Source organism: Littorina saxatilis, linkage group LG15 (genome assembly GCF_037325665.1).
Source record: "Littorina saxatilis isolate snail1 linkage group LG15, US_GU_Lsax_2.0, whole genome shotgun sequence".
Taxonomy (NCBI): Eukaryota; Metazoa; Mollusca; class Gastropoda; order Littorinimorpha; family Littorinidae; genus Littorina; species Littorina saxatilis.
The window spans coordinates 49490267-49511084 of record NC_090259.1 but is presented as its reverse complement, the minus strand read 5'-3'; the positions used below and the strand labels follow the sequence as shown (position 1 = coordinate 49511084).

The 20818-nt window shown below is 41.1% G+C and overlaps 1 protein-coding gene across 1 annotated transcript; it reads left to right on the top strand.

Moving 5' to 3' along the window:
* Positions 1–6: 6 nt before the first annotated feature.
* On the top strand, positions 7–18073 carry LOC138949546 (proteasome subunit beta type-7-like). Its single transcript, XM_070321400.1, has 8 exons — positions 7–124; positions 364–445; positions 5704–5801; positions 7385–7525; positions 7946–8061; positions 9048–9106; positions 13354–13505; positions 17471–18073. The coding sequence occupies exons 1-8, from the start codon at positions 18–20 to the stop codon at positions 17583–17585; spliced, it is 870 nt and encodes a 289-aa protein (XP_070177501.1). The 5' UTR covers positions 7–17; the 3' UTR covers positions 17586–18073.
* The last annotated feature ends 2745 nt before the right edge of the window (positions 18074–20818 follow it).

Below are 20818 nucleotides of genomic sequence, written 5' to 3'. Positions count from 1 at the left end.
GGAACGAATATTGACCAATGAAAACGATCGTAAGAATTCCCTGCGTTACTACTACGTCAATCAGCAACATGGCTGCTTGTGCAGAATTACCGGCAGGAGGCTTTGTCTTCGAAAATTGTCAAAGGTTCGTAAAAACAGAGAAAATGACAGACATGTACCTTTGTAGGAGACAGAGTACTCTTTATGTAAGCCGCGTACGTACTTTCTTTCTTTCAGATTCCGATGCTGTTCAAGAGGGATTATTCATGCACCGTACCATGGTCCATGGTGATGGTCATGAGTCGACAAATTCGTGTTCTGCTTCATGTTGATGAATGAACAGGAGGAGTATTAAAAAGTAATCTTGTGTTATTTTGTCCACAGGAACAAATTCCTTGAATCCCAGGGATACAAGGTCCCCAAAGCTTACAAAACAGGAACTACAATCTGTGGCTTGGTCTACAAGGTAAGATTATTGTGAAACTGAAAGTGAAATAAAGTGAAAATGTTCAGCACTTACTCTTTACAAATTACAGTTACACAATCTTATACTCAACTTGTACTCTGTTTTCAGGGTCCCTTTCTAACATTTTTGTCACTTTCAGTTCAATATCTTAGATTATTAAACAGTGTCCCGAAATAACCACCTCTTTCAAATTCAATAATCAACCATGGCGACATGTCCCTTGATCTTGATCTTGATGGTTACGCTGCTGGGTACCAGAAGACTAGCATAAATGCAGCGGGGGAGAGTGCGGCAGCCTAATGGTGGTGGACGGCTGCTAGCTTGGCTTTAAAGATGCCAATGCTTTTGGAGGTTACAATATTGTCCTCAAGTACCGTACAATATCTGTGCCGTCTTCACAAAAAAGGAGTTCCTAAACTGATCAGTGCTCCCTTGAATTTTGAAATTGATTGAATATGAAAATTAAGTTTACGGAAGGTATCAAATTTCTGTATCAAAATTGTGTAGGTTCTGAAAAAAAAACACCCCACTATTATGAAAGGTTGTCGGTCCTCCACCCACAGCCTAAATTAAATGCAGATAATTTGAAAATGAAATGAACATAAAATAAATAAATAATAAATCATTACATGATTCTTAGAATCTCTTCAATTTCCTTTGGGTTAGATATTTTTTTTAGTTTTTGTACGTCTGTCTTTGTTAATTATATAGGAGCCTGACGACTGCTTGTATAGTTTAGGTACGTTGACAGCCAGAACCTGACCCTAACCAAGTTAACTTTGCTGCCATTTTCACAAGTAGGAGTGTAATAAAGAAAAAGTTGTTTTTATCATTAGTTGTCATGCTGTGTGTGCCTAGATACAGTATGTGTGTGAGACTGAGAGCCAATGTATGTGTGCATTCCGCAACCAATGCACTGTTTCCAGGATGACATTGTGCTGGGCAAGGACATACGAGGCACTGAGGACACTGTTGTTATCAGTTGTCATGCTATGTGTACACCTGGCTGCACGTGTGTGTATGTAAGAGAGTGGGTGTGCGTGCACCGTTTGAGGACGGCATTGTTATGGGGGCAGACACACGGGCTACAGGCAGGTTTCACAATCTTCAATCACAGACTTCCTTTTTTTTCAACAAAATCAATCTTGACAGAGATCTTTGAAATAGTGTTTTTATTAAAGCCTTACATCCTCCTGGATGGAATCAAGACAAAAACTTGTATGGAGACGCATTCTTGTCGACATAATGTGATAGCTTGTTACAGTACTCTATCAAACAAAGGGATAGACGTAAACAGAATTGGGTAACGATTTATTCAAAGAATATTGTCCAGAGGCTTTAATAAATTAAGCAATAACAATGCAAGCAAAATATCATTTCCGAGCTCAGTGAAAAAAGCAGCAAATAAGGACTAATTATGGGAATTCCGTTCTTCTGAACTGCTATTTCGCTGTGATGCACGTCATGAGCATACCTTCAAAAGTAACAATGTTAATTGCACTCCATTTCTCACTTAAAAAAAAAAAGTAGAATCATTGACCAATAGAAAAAAACGAGTTTGGAATTTTTTTTGCATATTCTTGGGGAATAAATACCTGAAAATGTAACCCTACCCTCTAAATGGTGACATCATGACAGCAAAAAAAAATATACAGAACAAGTCATGTGAAGCGATAATAAAACATTAAGTTGGTTTGAAACTAAAAGATCAACATTGGAATCAGGAACGAGTCATTAACAATGCTAGTGAGATTTGGCTAGCCGAAACCAGAAGACCGAGACGGGTTGCCTCCGCGAAGCATATGAACAAAACGGGCGATTTTTCTCATTTGAGCAGATTTTCACACTAAGCATGACATATCTGTTTATACATTGGGATCCAGGAAATCCAAAGGATACAATGCAATAACTTTTGAATCTGTAATCAAAAGTGTTATTGTTATTTGCAATTTTTAGAATGTTATGTACCAAATTTTATAATACATTTCATAACTTGACGAAATGTAAAACAAGTCGCGTAAAGCGATATAAAAACATGTAGTCAATCTATAGGCATCAAATTGAAGGATAAACTAAAAAAAAAACCAGTCCGATCGGCGAGACTAAATTCAGATAGTTTCGGCTAACCATACCCGAAAACCGTCACGGATCACACTCATCTCCGCGAAGCATACTCAACCTGTTTTCTTTAATTCTGAACGCGTTAAAGTAAACATAACATATGTATATATATATTTTAAATCAGGAGAAGATAAGAAGTACAATGCAGTAGTGTTTGAATCTGTAATGAAATATTCGTTTTTGATGACAATTTTAATGAGCGAACTAATTCACTTATTTTCAAGCTACCTGGCTCAAATGCAATATCAAAGTCCCGACTTAATCAAAGATTACTTATAACAGGTCCGCCTCAACTATCACAATAACGGAAATGACGTCATCAAAGACTGTAGCCGAGTACCTTAACGCAGTCCTAGTATATCCACTACTGACTGAACTGTGGCATAGTACCTGGACGCAGTCTCAGTATATCCACTACAGACTGAACTGTGGCATAGTACATGGACGCTGTCCCAGTATATCCACTACAGACTGAACCTTAATGTCTTGCATTTTCTACAACTACTCTGCACACATAAGAAAACCCAACCCCTCTCGCACGCACACATGCAAGTACGCACGCATCAACACTCACACATCAACACTCACACACACACACACACACACACACACACACACACACACACACACACACACACACACACACACACACATAAGCTAACACAAACGAAAACGTGCGCACAACGCTCACGCGCACGCTTACACACACACACAACCACACGCACGCACGCACACACACACACACACACACACACACACACACACACACAAACGAACACGTGCGCGCAACGCTCGGCCGCACGCACACACACACACACACACACAGCTAAATAATACATCATCTGATATGTTTCCTTGTTTATATGCTTTTTTCAAGTCATAAACGTAACCAATGAATGGTTTTACTGGGATTTTGTGCAGCGTTTTGTATTATCTGCGTTGTTGTCGGATTTAAATACTCTCTCAAAAACTGGGTATCTAATCACGATCGATAAGATTTTCCCCTTTTCGATTAAAAAGTACAATGAGATTTAGTCAGAACCATAACATTATTCTTCCAAAAACACTTATTAACATCCATGTAAAAGAAACACAACTCTGTTCATCAAATTATCTCACCCTTTGCAAGAAACGTATGGCGAAGGCACATTTCTCGCCGCGGTGCAGATGACGCAATTAACTCTCGTGACGAAACGATTGGTTCGTGACGTCGCGTCATCAACCGTTCATGAATGGCCCTTGTATGAATGGCATTCTTTCTGTTGGGATGACGTGTGAACCTCATCATTAGTGACTTGGAAAATCGGTCGGATTTAGGTATCCCCGAAGTCGGTCGGAATTGGATACACTTACCCTACACTCTTCCACACTGACAGGCGCGCGCGCGCACGTACGCACGCACATATGCAACAATAACAATGACAAAAATCAAACTTTTAAAAGCACTTGAAAGTTAATAAACAAAGCAACTATTGATTCCCTACGATTATATGATCGTGACTGGCTCTCTTTCCAAGTTGGAACGTTTTCAATCTGCTGTCTGATGTCATCAAAGTGTTGAAAAACGTACGGCGATGTCTATAAAACTCTCACTTGACCACAACATTCACAATGCAGTGCATTCCAGGATTGAAAAAAAACACTGGCGTTGATCAGACACAGTCACTGAATGTTGTTATTTTACAAATGAATCTGCTTAACATTTGGTAAGAAATGACCGTCCATAGTGCCGGGCGGTCGTGAGAATTCAAGGTTTTCAGAGACAGACAGTAAATAACGTGCTCTGAAATAAACACATGCCGAAAAATTCTTTAGTCAGCCAGTTGATCATCTGCCTGACAACGGATAGGAAGTATAAAATTGGTCGCATCATGGCAATTTGCTGTGTATGGCGGTCATAGCAGACGATTTGTCTTCAGGACGGTCGTGAGAAAAAATGAGACAGACACCTTGCCCGAGTGACTAGACAGTAAATAACGTGCTCTGAAATAAACACATGCCGAAAAATTCTTTAGTCAGCCAGTTGATCATCTGCCTGACAACGGATAGGAAGTGTAAAATTGGTTGCATCATGACAATTTGCTGTGTATGGCGGTTATAGCAGACGATTTGTCTGCAGGGCGGTCGTGAGAAAAAATGAGACAGACACCTTGCCCGAGTGACAAAATGACCAAGCGCAAGTAGAATAAGCCGTAGTTAGCCTTTCAAAACCTTTTCATGTCGTGATTTGATGGAAATTGCTACTTTTTAAAAGCATGTTACGTCCAAACCTTTTAACAGCCATTCCAACTGAACAGATTTGTAATTAACGTTTTTGAGACAGACACATTTAGAAAAAAGACCGTTTACTTCACATGCGATTGTATCGACTAAACATAAACACATTCATTGTTTTTTTTAACTAAGTGTGTTCATCTATCTCTGTTCTTTGGTTTCTAATGTACTTTTCACTGGATTTCTTTGTGTGTTTTTGTACTGGTGCCTTTGTCTATTGCAATGTGGCTAAAAAGGGAAATCGTGTCTGTCTCATTTCTCACGACCGACCTACCTTTTTCGCTGGTGGGGAATACAAACTTGACTTAAATTCGATCAAAGTTTATTTTTCATATGTAAATTCCGAAGACATTCGACACAGACCCGTGAAAATTCACGACTAAACAAAACGACACATTTTATTTAATATCAAAGTCAGGGACATACCCGACTCTGAAGACTGTGAAACCTGTCTACAGAGGACACTGTTGTTATTAGTTGTCGTGCTAAGACTAAGAGAGTCAATGTGTGTGCAACACTGCAATGTTTCAGGATGGCATCGTGCTGGGGGCGGATAGCGAGCCACTGAGGACACAATTGTTATTAGTTGTCATGCTATGTGTCCACCTGTCTACACGGGAGTGTTTAAGAGAGTCACTGTGTTTCAGGATGGCATCGTGCTGGGGGAAGACACGCCAGCCACCGAGGACACTGTTGTTATTTGACATATTATGTCTATACCTGTCTACACGTGTGTATGTGTGTAACTGTTTCAGGATGGCATTGTGCTGGGGGCAGACACGCGAGCCACCGAGGACACTGTTGTTATTTGACATATTATGTCTATACCTGTCTACACGTGTGTATGTGTGTAACTGTTTCAGGATGGCATTGTGCTGGGGGCAGACACGCGAGCCACCGAGGACACGATTGTGGCGGACAAGAACTGCGCCAAGATCCACTACATCTCCTCCAACATCTAGTGAGTCACACACACTAACATTGCACACACACTGTCAGATCCACTACATCTCCTCCAACATCTAGTGAGTCACACACACTGTAACATTGCACACATACTGTCAGATCCACTACATCTCCAACATCTAGTGAGTCACACACACACTAACATTGCACACACACTGTCAGATCCACTACATCTCCAACATCTAGTGAGTCACACACACACTGTAACATTGCACACACACTGTCAGATCCACATCTCCTCCAACATCTAGTGAGTCACACACACTGTAACATTGCACACACACTGTCAGATCCACTACATCTCCTCCAACATCTAGTGAGTCACACACACACTGTCAGATCCACTACATCTCCTCCAACATCTAGTGAGTCACACACACACTGTAACATTGCACACACACTGTCAGATCCACATCTCCTCCAACATCTAGTGAGTCACACACACTGTAACATTGCACACATACTGTCAGATCCACATCTCCTCCAACATCTAGTGAGTCACACACACTGTAACATTGCACACATACTGTCAGATCCACTACATCTCCAACATCTAGTGAGTCACACACACACTAACATTGCACACACCCTGTCAGATCCACTACATCTCCAACATCTAGTGAGTCACACACACACTAACATTGCACACACACTGTCAGATCCACTACATCTCCAACATCTAGTGAGTCACACACACACTAACATTGCACACACACTGTCAGATCCACTACATCTCCAACATCTAGTGAGTCACACACACACTGTAACATTGCACACACACTGTCAGATCCACATCTCCTCCAACATCTAGTGAGTCACACACACACTAACATTGCACACACACTGTCAGATCCACTACATCTCCTCCAACATCTAGTGAGTCACACACACTGTAACATTGCACACATACTGTCAGATCCACTACATCTCCAACATCTAGTGAGTCACACACACTGTAACATTGCACACACACTGTCAGATCCACTACATCTCCTCCAACATCTAGTGAGTCACACACACACTGTAACATTGCACACACACTGTCAGATCCACATCTCCTCCAACATCTAGTGAGTCACACACACTGTAACATTGCACACATACTGTCAGATTGCACACACACTGTAAGATTCACTCAAGGGGAACAACTGCACAGTTGAAAACAGTTTTACCTTAAAAGTAATTTTAATACTGCAAGCCGAACATCCGTCTCCAGGAGATCAAGCCTTGTTACAGTAGAAGGCCACAGAGCTACATTGAGCGTTTCCAGGACGAGAAACTAGAGCTACATCTGTCATGCGATGATGTTTGCCTTCAAGTCAAGCGGGGTTTGAACTTAATTAAATGGTGCTTTTCTGGTAGTGGTAAGACAATCAAATATCACGGAAGTCACGTCTTGAAAAAAAAGTGAGTTTTTTCATTGAGATAGATTTACTGACATCTTGAACTTGGAATTTGAAAGAGATGGGTCTTAAAAGGGGGGAGTGTTAAATGACTGTGTGTCAAAAGCTTGGTTCGACTGTATGAATAATTTGTTTACAAACTGCATGCATAGTTCACGTTGATGTTTTGCTCCAGTTGCTGCGGGGCTGGCACGGCGGCCGACACGGAGATGACGACACAACTGATCTCGTCGGAACTGGAGCTGCACCGTCTGAACACTGGGCGTCAGCCGCGCGTATGCACCGCCAACCGTCTGCTGAAACAGATGCTGTTCAGGTAGGCTGGGGTGTGTGTGGTTGTGTGTGTCATACAATGTGTATCACTGGGGTGTGTGTGTGTAAGTGTGGTTGTGTGGTTGTGTGGTTGTGTGTGTCATACAATGTGTATCACTGTGTGAAAGTTTGTATGCGTAGGTTACTCGGTGTGTGTTGGGATGTGTATGAGTGTGTGTCACTGTGTGTGTTGGGATGTGTATGAGTGTGTGTCACTGTGTGTGTGTTGTAGCCACAGCTTCTATAAACTCAAATTCCTCCTCCTCCTGTTGTAGCAAGGAAAACAGGGAGGGGAGCTCCTTAATTGTCTGCAGCCTCCTAGCTGAACTTTGTGACGAGATTGCACTCAATACTGTAGCCAAGAAAATGAAGATGCGTTTAATATTTCAAGTACCATGGTAACAAGGTGTGTTTGATGTTTCAGGTACCATGGTTACATCGGGGCAGCCCTGGTGTTGGGTGGGGTGGACTCGACAGGTCCCCATCTCTACAGCATCTGGCCCCACGGCTCCACCGACAAGCTGCCCTTCGTTACCATGGGTACGTTGTCACTTTGAGTGTTACGATGTGAAATGAGCAGATTCGCTTCTTTGCCAAGCAGCTGTGTGTTGTCATGGACATGTGTTTTACTTCGTGTGTGTTCTGACAGGGGTGTGAATTTTATCCCATGGCTTCACCAACAATTTGTCTTTCATTACCATAGTTACTAGTTAGAGTTATGACTTTCTCTCTATCCTTGTTTACGTTACTCCGGCCCCATCATTCCTTCGCTCGGCTTTCTGTCGAGTGGACGTGAAACTGACAGAACTATCAAGATAAGATTTGTGTGAATATTTGTTTGTCTGTCCACTTAAAAGACCGTTGGGTGAAATATGTGTGAATGTATTGTTTTGTCAATAACACACGTTCCAACAACCTACCCTTCTTGTTTTTTGATTCTGAATTTTGGAACGTTGGCAGTCTCTTTGTTTTTGGATTTGCCCATGTTCTACATGCAAAATGCTTTTCTTGGTGTTGTGTGAATGTTCCTGAGGAAGACTGCATAGCGACTCCATCTGTGCAGCATTGCAGAATGAGTAACATATCCTCAGGACTAGAGTGATGAATGTGTTTTTGTGTGTGTGAGTGCATGTGCATTTTGTCATTTGTTTTGCTAGCACCATGAGGAGATGGTGCTCGAGTCCCAGATGAATAAAATCGTGTTTCATTTACACGGTCAACATTCTTCTGTTGTCATTCAAGGGAGAGAATCATGTCTAGAGGTAGTGATGATCCTAGTATGTAGTTACTTCCCCTGGATTTTAAGGGTCAGAATGGACCACAAAGTACTAGTGGTGACCCGAATGTGTGTGTGTATATTACATTTAAAACAGTCCTTTAATAAAGTGTGGATAATCAAAATGTCGGAGTGTTTAATGAAGAATAGCAGCCAGTGCAGGTGAGTGAAACAGGGACCTGATGAATACTGTGTTGCCTGTCTGCCGTGAGATCCTAGCACCAAGTCTCATGTCACCTGTTGTTTGCAGGCTCTGGGTCCCTGGCTGCCATGGCAACCTTTGAGGACCGCTACAAGGCCGACTTGTCGGTGAGTCACCGTTAGCACTGACCCTGACCTCTGTGTGTGGCCGGCTGTCGGAACATTATTGTCTCCTCTCTCACTGACCCTCACTTCTCTGCATGAGTGTGGCCGTCTGACCATTAACATCTAACACAACCATTTGCAACAAAAGAGAATTATGATACATAGCACTATGCAAGAGGAACAGGTTGGGGTTCTTTTTTAGGAGGGGGAGGGGGGGTGGTTGTTGGAGAGGACTTTTGTCTCTTAAAGAGACTTTCCGCAGGGACAAAAGTCCTCTCCGACACAGGAGACAAAAGTCCTCTCCGACACAGGAGACAAAAGTCCTCTCCGACACAGGAGACAAAAGTCCTCTCCGACACAGGAGACAAAAGTCCTCTCCGACACAGGAGACAAAAGTCCTCTCTGACTCAGGAGACAAAAGTCCTCTCCGACTCAGGAGACAAAAGTCCTCTCCGACACAGGAGACAAAAGTCCTCTCCGACACAGGAGACATATAGATATGATATGTTTGGATTAAAAACACGCTCAGAAAGTTAAAACAAAGAGAGGTACAGAAAAGCGTGCTATCCTTCTTAGCGCAACTACTACCCCGCTCTTCTTGTCAATTTCACTGCCTTTGCCATGAGCGGTGGACTGACGATGCTACGAGTATACGGTCTTGCTGAAAAATGGCATTGCGTTCAGTTTCATTCTGTGAGTTCGACAGCTACTTGACTAAATGTTGTATTTTCGCCTTACGCGACTTGTTATTCTTTTCAATTTCCTGTTGGCAAGTTTATTTTTTTTAAATGTGGAAAGGTAGATTGTAAGGCAGTTATTTTCCTTGGTGATGGTTGAGCATCATGACTCTTGATGCAAAGTTTTAGAAAGAAGCAAGACAGTGAGAGCAATGAACCATTGATTGGACTGATAAATGTTAAGGTCAAAACACAAGACAGTGAGAGCAATGAACCATTAGTTAGTTAGTTAGTTAGCTGTTGCTTTTCGGGTCCAGCGGACCATAATAGGCCAAATCAGGACCCCAATGAACCATTGATTGGACTGATAAATGTTAAGGTCAAAACACAAGACAGTGAGAGCAATGAACCATTGATTGGACTGATAAATGTTAAGGTCAAAACACAAGACAGTGAGAGCAATGAACCATTAGTTAGTTAGTTAGTTAGCTGTTGCTTTTCGGGTCCAGCGGACCATAATAGGCCAAATCAGGACCCCAATGAACCATTGATTGGACTGATAAATGTTAAGGTCAAAACACAAGACAGTGAGAGCAATGAACCATTGATTGGACTGATAAATGTTAAGGTCAAAACACAAGACAGTGAGAGCAATGAACCATTAGTTAGTTAGTTAGTTAGCTGTTGCTTTTCGGGTCCAGCGGACCATAATAGGCCAAATCAGGACCCCAATGAACCATTGATTGGACTGATAAATGTTAAGGTCAAAACACAAGACAGTGAGAGCAATGAACCATTGATTGGACTGATAAATGTTAAGGTCAAAACACAAGACAGTGAGAGCAATGAACCATTGATTGGACTGATAAATGTTAAGGTCAAAACACAAGACAGTGAGAGCAATGAACCATTGATTGGACTGATAAATGTTAAGGTCAAAACACAAGACAGTGAGAGCAATGAACCATTGATTGGACTGATAAATGTTAAGGTCAAAACACAAGACAGTGAGAGCAATGAACCATTGATTGGACTGATCAAAACACAAAAGACAGTGAGAGCAATGAACCATTGATTGGACTGATAAATGTTAAGGTCAAAACACAAGACAGTGAGAGCAATGAACCATTGATTGGACTGATAAATGTTAAGGTCAAAACACAAGACAGTGAGAGCAATGAACCATTGATTGGACTGATAAATGTTAAGGTCAAAACACAAGACAGTGAGAGCAATGAACCATTGATTGGACTGATAAATGTTAAGGTCAAAACACAAGACAGTGAGAGCAATGAACCATTGATTGGACTGATAAATGTTAAGGTCAAAACACAAGACAGTGAGAGCAATGAACCATTGATTGGACTGATAAATGTTAAGGTCAAAACACAAGACAGTGAGAGCAATGAACCATTGATTGGACTGATAAATGTTAAGGTCAAAACACAAGACAGTGAGAGCAATGAACCATTGATTGGACTGATAAATGTTAAGGTCAAAACACAAGACAGTGAGAGCAATGAACCATTGATTGGACTGATAAATGTTAAGGTCAAAACACAAGACAGTGAGAGCAATGAACCATTGATTGGACTGATAAATGTTAAGGTCAAAACACAAGACAGTGAGAGCAATGAACCATTGATTGGACTGATCAAAACACAAGACAGTGAGAGCAATGAACCATTGATTGGACTGATAAATGTTAAGGTCAAAACACAAGACAGTGAGAGCAATGAACCATTGATTGGACTGATAAATGTTAAGGTCAAAACACAAGACAGTGAGAGCAATGAACCATTGATTGGACTGATAAATGTTAAGGTCAAAACACAAGACAGTGAGAGCAATGAACCATTGATTGGACTGATAAATGTTAAGGTCAAAACACAAGACAGTGAGAGCAATGAACCATTGATTGGACTGATAAATGTTAAGGTCAAAACACAAGACAGTGAGAGCAATGAACCATTGATTGGACTGATAAATGTTAAGGTCAAAACACAAGACAGTGAGAGCAATGAACCATTGATTGGACTGATAAATGTTAAGGTCAAAACACAAGACAGTGAGAGCAATGAACCATTGATTGGACTGATAAATGTTAAGGTCAAAACACAAGACAGTGAGAGCAATGAACCATTGATTGGACTGATAAATGTTAAGGTCAAAACACAAGACAGTGAGAGCAATGAACCATTGATTGGACTGATAAATGTTAAGGTCAAAACACAATATCGTGGAACCCCCCTTTTAAGACCCCCCAATTTGAGACTCTAAGTTTTAACATAGAGGGGGAATCGAGCCGAGGGTCGTGGTGTATGTGTGTCTGTCTGTCTCTGTGTCTGTGTGTCTGTGTGTGTGTGCAGAGCGATTCAGAGTAAACTACTGCACCAATCTTAATGAAATTTTACATGAGAGTTCCTGGGTATGATATCCCCAGACGTTTTTTTTCCATTTTTTGGATAAATGTCCTTGATGACGTCATATCCGGCTTTTTGTAAAAGTTGAGGCGGCACTGTCACACCCTCATTTTTCGATCAAATTGATTGAAATTTTTGTAAAGCAATCTTCGACGAAGGCCGGACTTCGGTATTGCATTTCAGCTTGGTGGCTCAAAAATTAATTAATGACTTTGGTCATTAAAAATCTGAAAATTGTAATAATTTTTTTTTTTAAATAAAACGATCCAAAGTTACGTTCATCTTATTCTACATCATTTCCTGATTCCAAAAACATAAATATGTTATATTTGGATTAAAAACAATCTCTGAAAATTAAAGATATAAAAATTATAAAATTTCTGAAATCGATTTAAAAACAATTTCATCTTATTCCTTGTCGGTTCCTGATTCCAAAAACATATAGATATGATATGTTTGGATTAAAAACACGCTCAGAAAGTTAAAACGAAGAGAGGCACAGAAAAGCGTGCTTTGCAGCACAGCGAAACCACTACCGCGCTAAACAGGCTCGTCAGTTTCACTCCGTTTTGCACAAGCGGCGGACTACGGTCATTGTGAAAAAATGCAGTGCGTTCAGTTTCATTCTGTGAGTTCCACAGCTTGACTAAATGTAGTAATTTCGCCTTACGCGACTTGCTAAAACCTTGTTTTCTCAGACTTTCTGTTCATAACCTCTGTACAATGACCCCCAGTTTAAGACTTCTCCTTTTCTCAGATGTGTGGAGGTGTAAAAGGGGGGTTCCACTGTAACAGATAGGTCACAAGACTTGAAGGTAGTAAGTCAGACTACGGTGTGGTTCAACTTTATTTCCACTGTAACAGATAGGTCACAAGACTTGAAGGTAGTAAGTCAGACTACGGTGTGGTTTAACTTTATTTCCACTGTAACAGATAGGTCACAAGACTTGAAGGTAGTAAGTCAGACTACGGTGTGGTTCAACTTTATTTCCACTGTAACAGATAGGTCACAAGACTTGAAGGTAGTAAGTCAGACTACGGTGTGGTTCAACTTTATTTCCACTGTAACAGATAGGTCACAAGACTTGAAGGTAGTAAGTCAGACTACGGTGTGGTTCAACTTTATTTTCACTGTGCGGTTGTTTCACAGCGTGACGAAGCCATGAAGCTTGTGCGTGACGCTATATGCGCCGGTATCTTCAACGACCTTGGGTCTGGCAGCAACGTTGACCTCTGTGTGATCACCAAGGACAAGGTCGACTACATCCGTCCCTACGAGGAGGCCAACAAGAAGGGAGTCAGGTCAGCAAGAGTTTGTCTGTGTGTGCTTCTATCTGTGTGTGTGTCTGTCTGTTTGTGTGTGTGTCTGTCTGTCTATGTGTCTGTCTATGTGTGTGTCTGTCTGTCTATGTGTCTGTCTATGTGTGTGTCTGTGTGTGTTTGTGTGTCTGTCTGTGTGTGTGTGTCTATTTGTGTGTGTATGTCTGTGTGTGCGTGTGTGTATGTCTGTGTGTGTGTGTGTGTATGTCTGTGTGTGTGTGTGCGTGTGTATTTGTGTGTGTGTATGTCTGTGGGCGTGTGTGTATGTCTGTGTGTGTGTGTGCGTGTGTCTATTTGTGTGTGTGTATGTCTGTGTGTGCGTGTGTGTATGTCTTTGTGTGTGTGTGCGTGTGTCTATTTGTGTGTGTATGTCTGTGTGTGTGTGCGTGTGTCTATTTATGTGTGTGTATGTCTGTGTGTGTGCGTGTGTGTGTGTATGTCTGCGTGTGTGTGCGTGTCTATTTGTGTTTGTCTGTGTGTGCGTGTGGATGGGGTGAGGGTTGGAGGGATGGTTGGGTAGAGAGAGAGATTGGTATGCATGATTGATGCTGGTGTTTTCCTTGAGTTAGAATATCAGTGACATTTTCCTAAGGAAGTTTGTTTATTTCAGTGTTCTGTCCCTTGTTCATTCTTCATTTTTGAACATGACGATGCGCTTAACTGCTGTGGAAACTGGATTGTTTTATTATTGGTTTTGTATTCGGTTGTTAAAGTGCACTAAAATGTGTGTTGTCACATAGTAGAGACAGAGGTAGAGTAGAAAGACTTGAAGTAACCAATGACGTGTTGAGACTTGAAGTAACCAATGACGTGTTGAGACTTGAAGTAACCAATGACGTGTTGAGACTTGAAGTAACCAATGACGTGTTGAGACTTGAAGTAACCAATGACGTGTTGAGACTTGAAGTAACCAATGACGTGTTGAGACTTGAAGTAACCAATGACGTGTTGAGACTTGAAGTAACCAATGACATGTTGAGACTTGAAGTAACCAATGACGTGTTGAGACTTGAAGTAACCAATGACGTGTTGAGACTTGAAGTAACCAATGACATGTTGAGACTTGAAGTAACCAATGACGTGTTGAGACTTGAAGTAACCAATGACGTGTTGAGACTTGAAGTAACCAATGACGTGTTGAGACTTGAAGTAACCAATGACATGTTGAGACTTGAAGTAACCAATGACGTGTTGAGACTTGAAGTAACCAATGACGTGTTGAGACTTGAAGTAACCAATGACGTGTTGAGACTTGAAGTAACCAATGACGTGTTGAGACTTGAAGTAACCAATGACATGTTGAGACTTGAAGTAACCAATGACGTGTTGAGACTTGAAGTAACCAATGACGTGTTGAGACTTGAAGTAACCAATGACGTGTTGAGACTTGAAGTAACCAATGACGTGTTGAGACTTGAAGTAACCAATGACGTGTTGAGACTTGAAGTAACCAATGACATGTTGAGACTTGAAGTAACCAATGACGTGTTGAGACTTGAAGTAACCAATGACGTGTTGAGACTTGAAGTAACCAATGACGTGTTGAGACTTGAAGTAACCAATGACGTGTTGAGACTTGAAGTAACCAATGACGTGTTGAGACTTGAAGTAACCAATGACGTGTTGAGACTTGAAGTAACCAATGACGTGTTGAGACTTGAAGTAACCAATGACGTGTTGAGACTTGAAGTAACCAATGACGTGTTGAGACTTGAAGTAACCAATGACGTGTTGAGACTTGAAGTAACCAATGACGTGTTGAGACTTGAAGTAACCAATGACGTGTTGAGACTTGAAGTAACCAATGACGTGTTGAGACTTGAAGTAACCAATGACGTGTTGAGACTTGAAGTAACCAATGACGTGTTGAGACTTGAAGTAACCAATGACGTGTTGAGACTTGAAGTAACCAATGACGTGTTGAGACTTGAAGTAACCAATGACGTGTTGAGACTTGAAGTAACCAATGACGTGTTGAGACTTGAAGTAACCAATGACGTGTTGAGACTTGAAGTAACCAATGACGTGTTGAGACTTGAAGTAACCAATGACGTGTTGAGACTTGAAGTAACCAATGACGTGTTGAGACTTGAAGTAACCAATGACGTGTTGAGACTTGAAGTAACCAATGACGTGTTGAGACTTGAAGTAACCAATGACGTGTTGAGACTTGAAGTAACCAATGACGTGTTGAGACTTGAAGTAACCAATGACGTGTTGAGACTTGAAGTAACCAATGACGTGTTGAGACTTGAAGTAACCAATGACGTGTTGAGACTTGAAGTAACCAATGACATGTTGAGACTTGAAGTAACCAATGACGTGTTGAGACTTGAAGTAACCAATGACATGTTGAGACTTGAAGTAACCAATGACGTGTTGAGACTTGAAGTAACCAATGACGTGTTGAGACTTGAAGTAACCAATGACGTGTTGAGACTTGAAGTAACCAATGACGTGTTGAGACTTGAAGTAACCAATGACGTGTTGAGACTTGAAGTAACCAATGACGTGTTGAGACTTGAAGTAACCAATGACGTGTTGAGACTTGAAGTAACCAATGACGTGTTGAGACTTGAAGTAACCAATGACGTGTTGAGACTTGAAGTAACCAATGACGTGTTGAGACTTGAAGTAACCAATGACGTGTTGAGACTTGAAGTAACCAATGACGTGTTGAGACTTGAAGTAACCAATGACGTGTTGAGACTTGAAGTAACCAATGACATGTTGAGACTTGAAGTAACCAATGACGTGTTGAGACTTGAAGTAACCAATGACATGTTGAGACTTGAAGTAACCAATGACGTGTTGAGACTTGAAGTAACTAATGACGTGTTGAGACTTGAAGTAACCAATGACGTGTTGAGACTTGAAGTAACCAATGACGTGTTGAGACTTGAAGTAACCAATGACATGTTGAGACTTGAAGTAACCAATGACGTGTTGAGACTTGAAGTAACCAATGACGTGTTGAGACTTGAAGTAACCAATGACGTGTTGAGACTTGAAGTAACCAATGACGTGTTGAGACTTGAAGTAACTAATGACGTGTTGAGACTTGAAGTAACCAATGACGTGTTGAGACTTGAAGTAACCAATGACGTGTTGAGACTTGAAGTAACCAATGACATGTTGAGACTTGAAGTAACCAATGACATGTTGAGACTTGAAGTAACCAATGACGTGTTGAGACTTGAAGTAACCAATGACGTGTTGAGACTTGAAGTAACCAATGACGTGTTGAGACTTGAAGTAACCAATGACGTGTTGAGACTTGAAGTAACCAATGACGTGTTGAGACTTGAAGTAACCAATGACGTGTTGAGACTTGAAGTAACCAATGACGTGTTGAGACTTGAAGTAACCAATGACGTGTTGAGACTTGAAGTAACCAATGACGTGTTGAGACTTGAAGTAACCAATGACGTGTTGAGACTTGAAGTAACCAATGACGTGTTGAGACTTGAAGTAACCAATGACGTGTTGAGACTTGAAGTAACCAATGACGTGTTGAGACTTGAAGTAACCAATGACGTGTTGAGACTTGAAGTAACCAATGACGTGTTGAGACTTGAAGTAACCAATGACGTGTTGAGACTTGAAGTAACCAATGACGTGTTGAGACTTGAAGTAACCAATGACGTGTTGAGACTTGAAGTAACCAATGACGTGTTGAGACTTGAAGTAACCAATGACGTGTTGAGACTTGAAGTAACCAATGACGTGTTGAGACTTGAAGTAACCAATGACGTGTTGAGACTTGAAGTAACCAATGACGTGTTGAGACTTGAAGTAACCAATGACGTGTTGAGACTTGAAGTAACCAATGACGTGTTGAGACTTGAAGTAACCAATGACGTGTTGAGACTTGAAGTAACCAATGACGTGTTGCTTATTGCACACAACTCGCTGCACACTCATGCTGAACGTGTTGACTGTTGCAGGCAAGGAAAGTACCGTTACGACCGCGGCACCACGGTGGTCATCAGTTCAGAGGTCAAGAAGGTGGAGCTGGAGGTCATCGACACAGAAGTGCGGGCTGTTCCCATGGAAACATAGAGTGTGATTCGTTTTGAACTTTGTGTATTTTAATCTTTGATTTGTTCCGTCATGTTAAGGAATGCTCATGAACATTGTCAGTGTGTTTGCTTACTGAGTTCTTGTCATTATCGCATCATTGGTAGGATTGATAACATTTGGTGCACAATGTGTACATTCTGTCAGAGTTTCTATTGAAATAATATGCTTAATATGCTGCATCAGAGGCAGTGTCTAGACTTCTATTCAACGCACATTTACAGTCAGAACACTTGGTGGTGACCAGCTTAACAAACTGATGATGGCAAAATAAGTACAGTTTCACTGTTAAGAAAGAAAAAGAATGAAAGTTGCCCTGACTACTCATAGATGTCCACAGATGTGGTTGGGTTGATGTGGAAGAAAACTTAAAAAAAAAAAGTGTCAGATCTATTGTAGTTTGAAGACCCCATTCCAGTGCCCCATCACAATTCATTTATCACTTTTCATGAAATTACAATTTCTCCTTTATCTCTCCTTTATCTCTCGTCGACAGATATCTGTTTTAACCTCTGGGGCCCACAGTTAGAACAAAGATGGCATTTTATTGTCGATAAGCAGGAGACAGTTGTTCCCTTGTTGGTTGACAAAAAGCGTGTTTGCTTGTCGTGACATAAATACCTCGCGCCTGACGCGAACCGTTTGTTTGGCCATACTGTGTTAGCGTGCATGATAGATTTGTTGCTTCAAAAACAAACACTGCTGACTTGTTGGTCTTAAGATAATGGACTGGTTGTTGGGGTGCTGGCTGAGAGGGTTAATCTTTCTTAAGTAAGCTATCGTGGTGGACGCCACATGATGATCTGTTGGCACTTTGTAGACGGGATGAAAGCATTCTTTAACCTAAACCTAAAACACAACCATGCACACATACACGGATAAATACATTAAAAAAAATTTTTTTTAAACATGTGGGGATATAATACCCAGAAACTCTCATGTGAAGTTTAATGAAAATCGGTCGAGTAGTTTTCTCTGAATCGCTCTACACACACACACACACACACACACATACACACACGCGCGCGCGCGTGCACACACACACACACACACACACACACACCCTACACACACAAACACACACATACACATACACACACACATACACACACACACACACACACACACACACACACACACACACACACACATACTAGTACACCAGACCCTCATCTCGATTCCTGGTCAACGTTAAAACATTTAGTCAAAACTTGACTAAATGTTAAAAAAAAGGTATAACTATATTAGCCTGACTGCTTATTGCCAGATTGGATTTTTGTTGTTAATTAATTGTGTCTGTGTTGCCAATGTCAATTATCTCAATAAATCTAGCGAAAACAAAAGCAAAACATCCCGCTCAGCACCCAAAGGAATGAGAAGTTTCCACGTACCCTATATCGGGAGAGGTTGCCTAATTAAACCACATTTTGTTTCTTGCTGATAACTAACTTTAATTGCTTTCTTGCGAAGAAGTTTCATTTTTGTGTTTTGGCAGTCCTCCTCTCTTAGGTTTACCTTTAGGCCTAGTTAGAGTGAATTAGCTTTAATAGACAATCGAATCAGCAAAAAATTGAATACAAATGGTTCATTGTTGGAGCATGGGCGCCCAATATGGGCCAGTGAAGAGGCCTTCGCCAATCACTGTCAAAAGCCCCCTTTACTTCAACATAACATGATGCAACTTTGTGTGCAACTCAGACTAATTCAAATATACTTTAGATGTATCTGTTTTGTGTTGATGAGAACATTATTTGAAGCACAACAGGAAACTAAAGAAACTTATCAAAAACAGAGTGAAAATAAGTGAAATTGTCAGCTTCCACGGAAAGAAGACTATTTGTTATATTGTTTTGAAAGCTCGAGGACTAGTTATAGGTTGTTTTCAGCAAGCTTCTTTAACGAATTAATGAAAAAAGCCTTTAGCTTTGGTGTTCTTCGATTTGTTGAAGGTGGTCCATATTTGGCGACAAACACGTACTTTGAGATTTTGCTATTATGTTTTGTTTGCAGTACCCCCCGCGGGTATAGAATATAGTCAATGTTTGTAAAGATTTTAGTCAAGCAGTATAATGTAAGAAATGTTAAGTCCTTTGTACTGGAAACTTGCATTCTCCCAGTAAGGTAGTATATTGTACTACGTTGCGAGCCCCTTTTTGATTAGTGCTTTTGTGATCAAGAAACAATTGACAAGTGGCTCTATCCCATCGCAATATAACCTTCGTGGTTGAAAATGACGTTAAACACCAAATAAAGAAAGAATTTGTTTGCAGTAGAAACCCGTGGTCAACACTGTTAAAATGTAACAAATACAGTCAGAGCTGTCATATGTAGCAATTTTTTGTGTGATAATAGCTTTGGCTGTGGACAGAAACAAGTCTGGTTTCAACGTCAAATGTAGAGTGAACGCGGCCAAAATTGCAAAAAGGAGCAAAAGCCTTACCGTTTTGTGGTTTGTGTTTCTGCAACCGTTTTGTGGTTTGTGTTTCTGCAACTGTTTTGTGGTTTGTGTTTCTGCAACCGTTTTGTGGTTTGTGTTTCTGCAACTGTTTTGTGGTTTGTGTTTCTGCAACTGTTTTGCCATACATGTGCAAGTCAACCAGAGAGATTAAATACAGCGAATGACAGTTTTGAGCGCTTTAGCACCGCTAGTTTGTCAGAACATGAGGTGTTCCATATTAGGAAGTGGTCCATATTAGGCAACCTTCCACTACTTAAAGTGAACGATTTCCCAGAATTACCAAGTATTTTTAAGTGACATCGGCTTTTGTAAAAACAGAAAAAGAAAAAAAAAAGCCAAACATGATGGGCGTTTGTATCACATTGCATGGACAGCAGCTGCAGGTAATGGTAGTTGATCACTTCCAATCAATGAACTTGTGATGACACAATAACAAGGTCTGAGTTAGCGCAACAGCCCAGTCAACATTGAGTCATAAATCACAGACGTCATCACAGCGGCACCAGTGATCAACACACACTCCATCTTGCCAGGTCAACAGGCCGTTAACAATGCCGTCTGTCGACACAACACACACTCCATCTTGCCAGGTCAACAGGCCGTTAACAATGCCGTCTGTCGACACAACACACACTCCATCTTGCCAGGTCAACAGGCCGTTAACAATACTGTCTGTCGACACAACACACACTCCATCTTGCCAGGTCAACAGGCCGTTAACAATGCCGTCTGTCGACACAACACACACTCCATCTTG

Coding starts and splice junctions, on each gene's coding strand:
- LOC138949546 (XM_070321400.1), top strand. CDS start 18: ATGAAAACGATCGTAAGAATTCCCTGCGTTACTACTACGTCAATCAGC. Junction 9,107..13,353: donor GCTACAAGGCCGACTTGTCG/GTGAGTCACCGT, acceptor GTTGTTTCACAG/CGTGACGAAGCCATGAAGCT. Junction 13,506..17,470: donor GCCAACAAGAAGGGAGTCAG/GTCAGCAAGAGT, acceptor TGACTGTTGCAG/GCAAGGAAAGTACCGTTACG.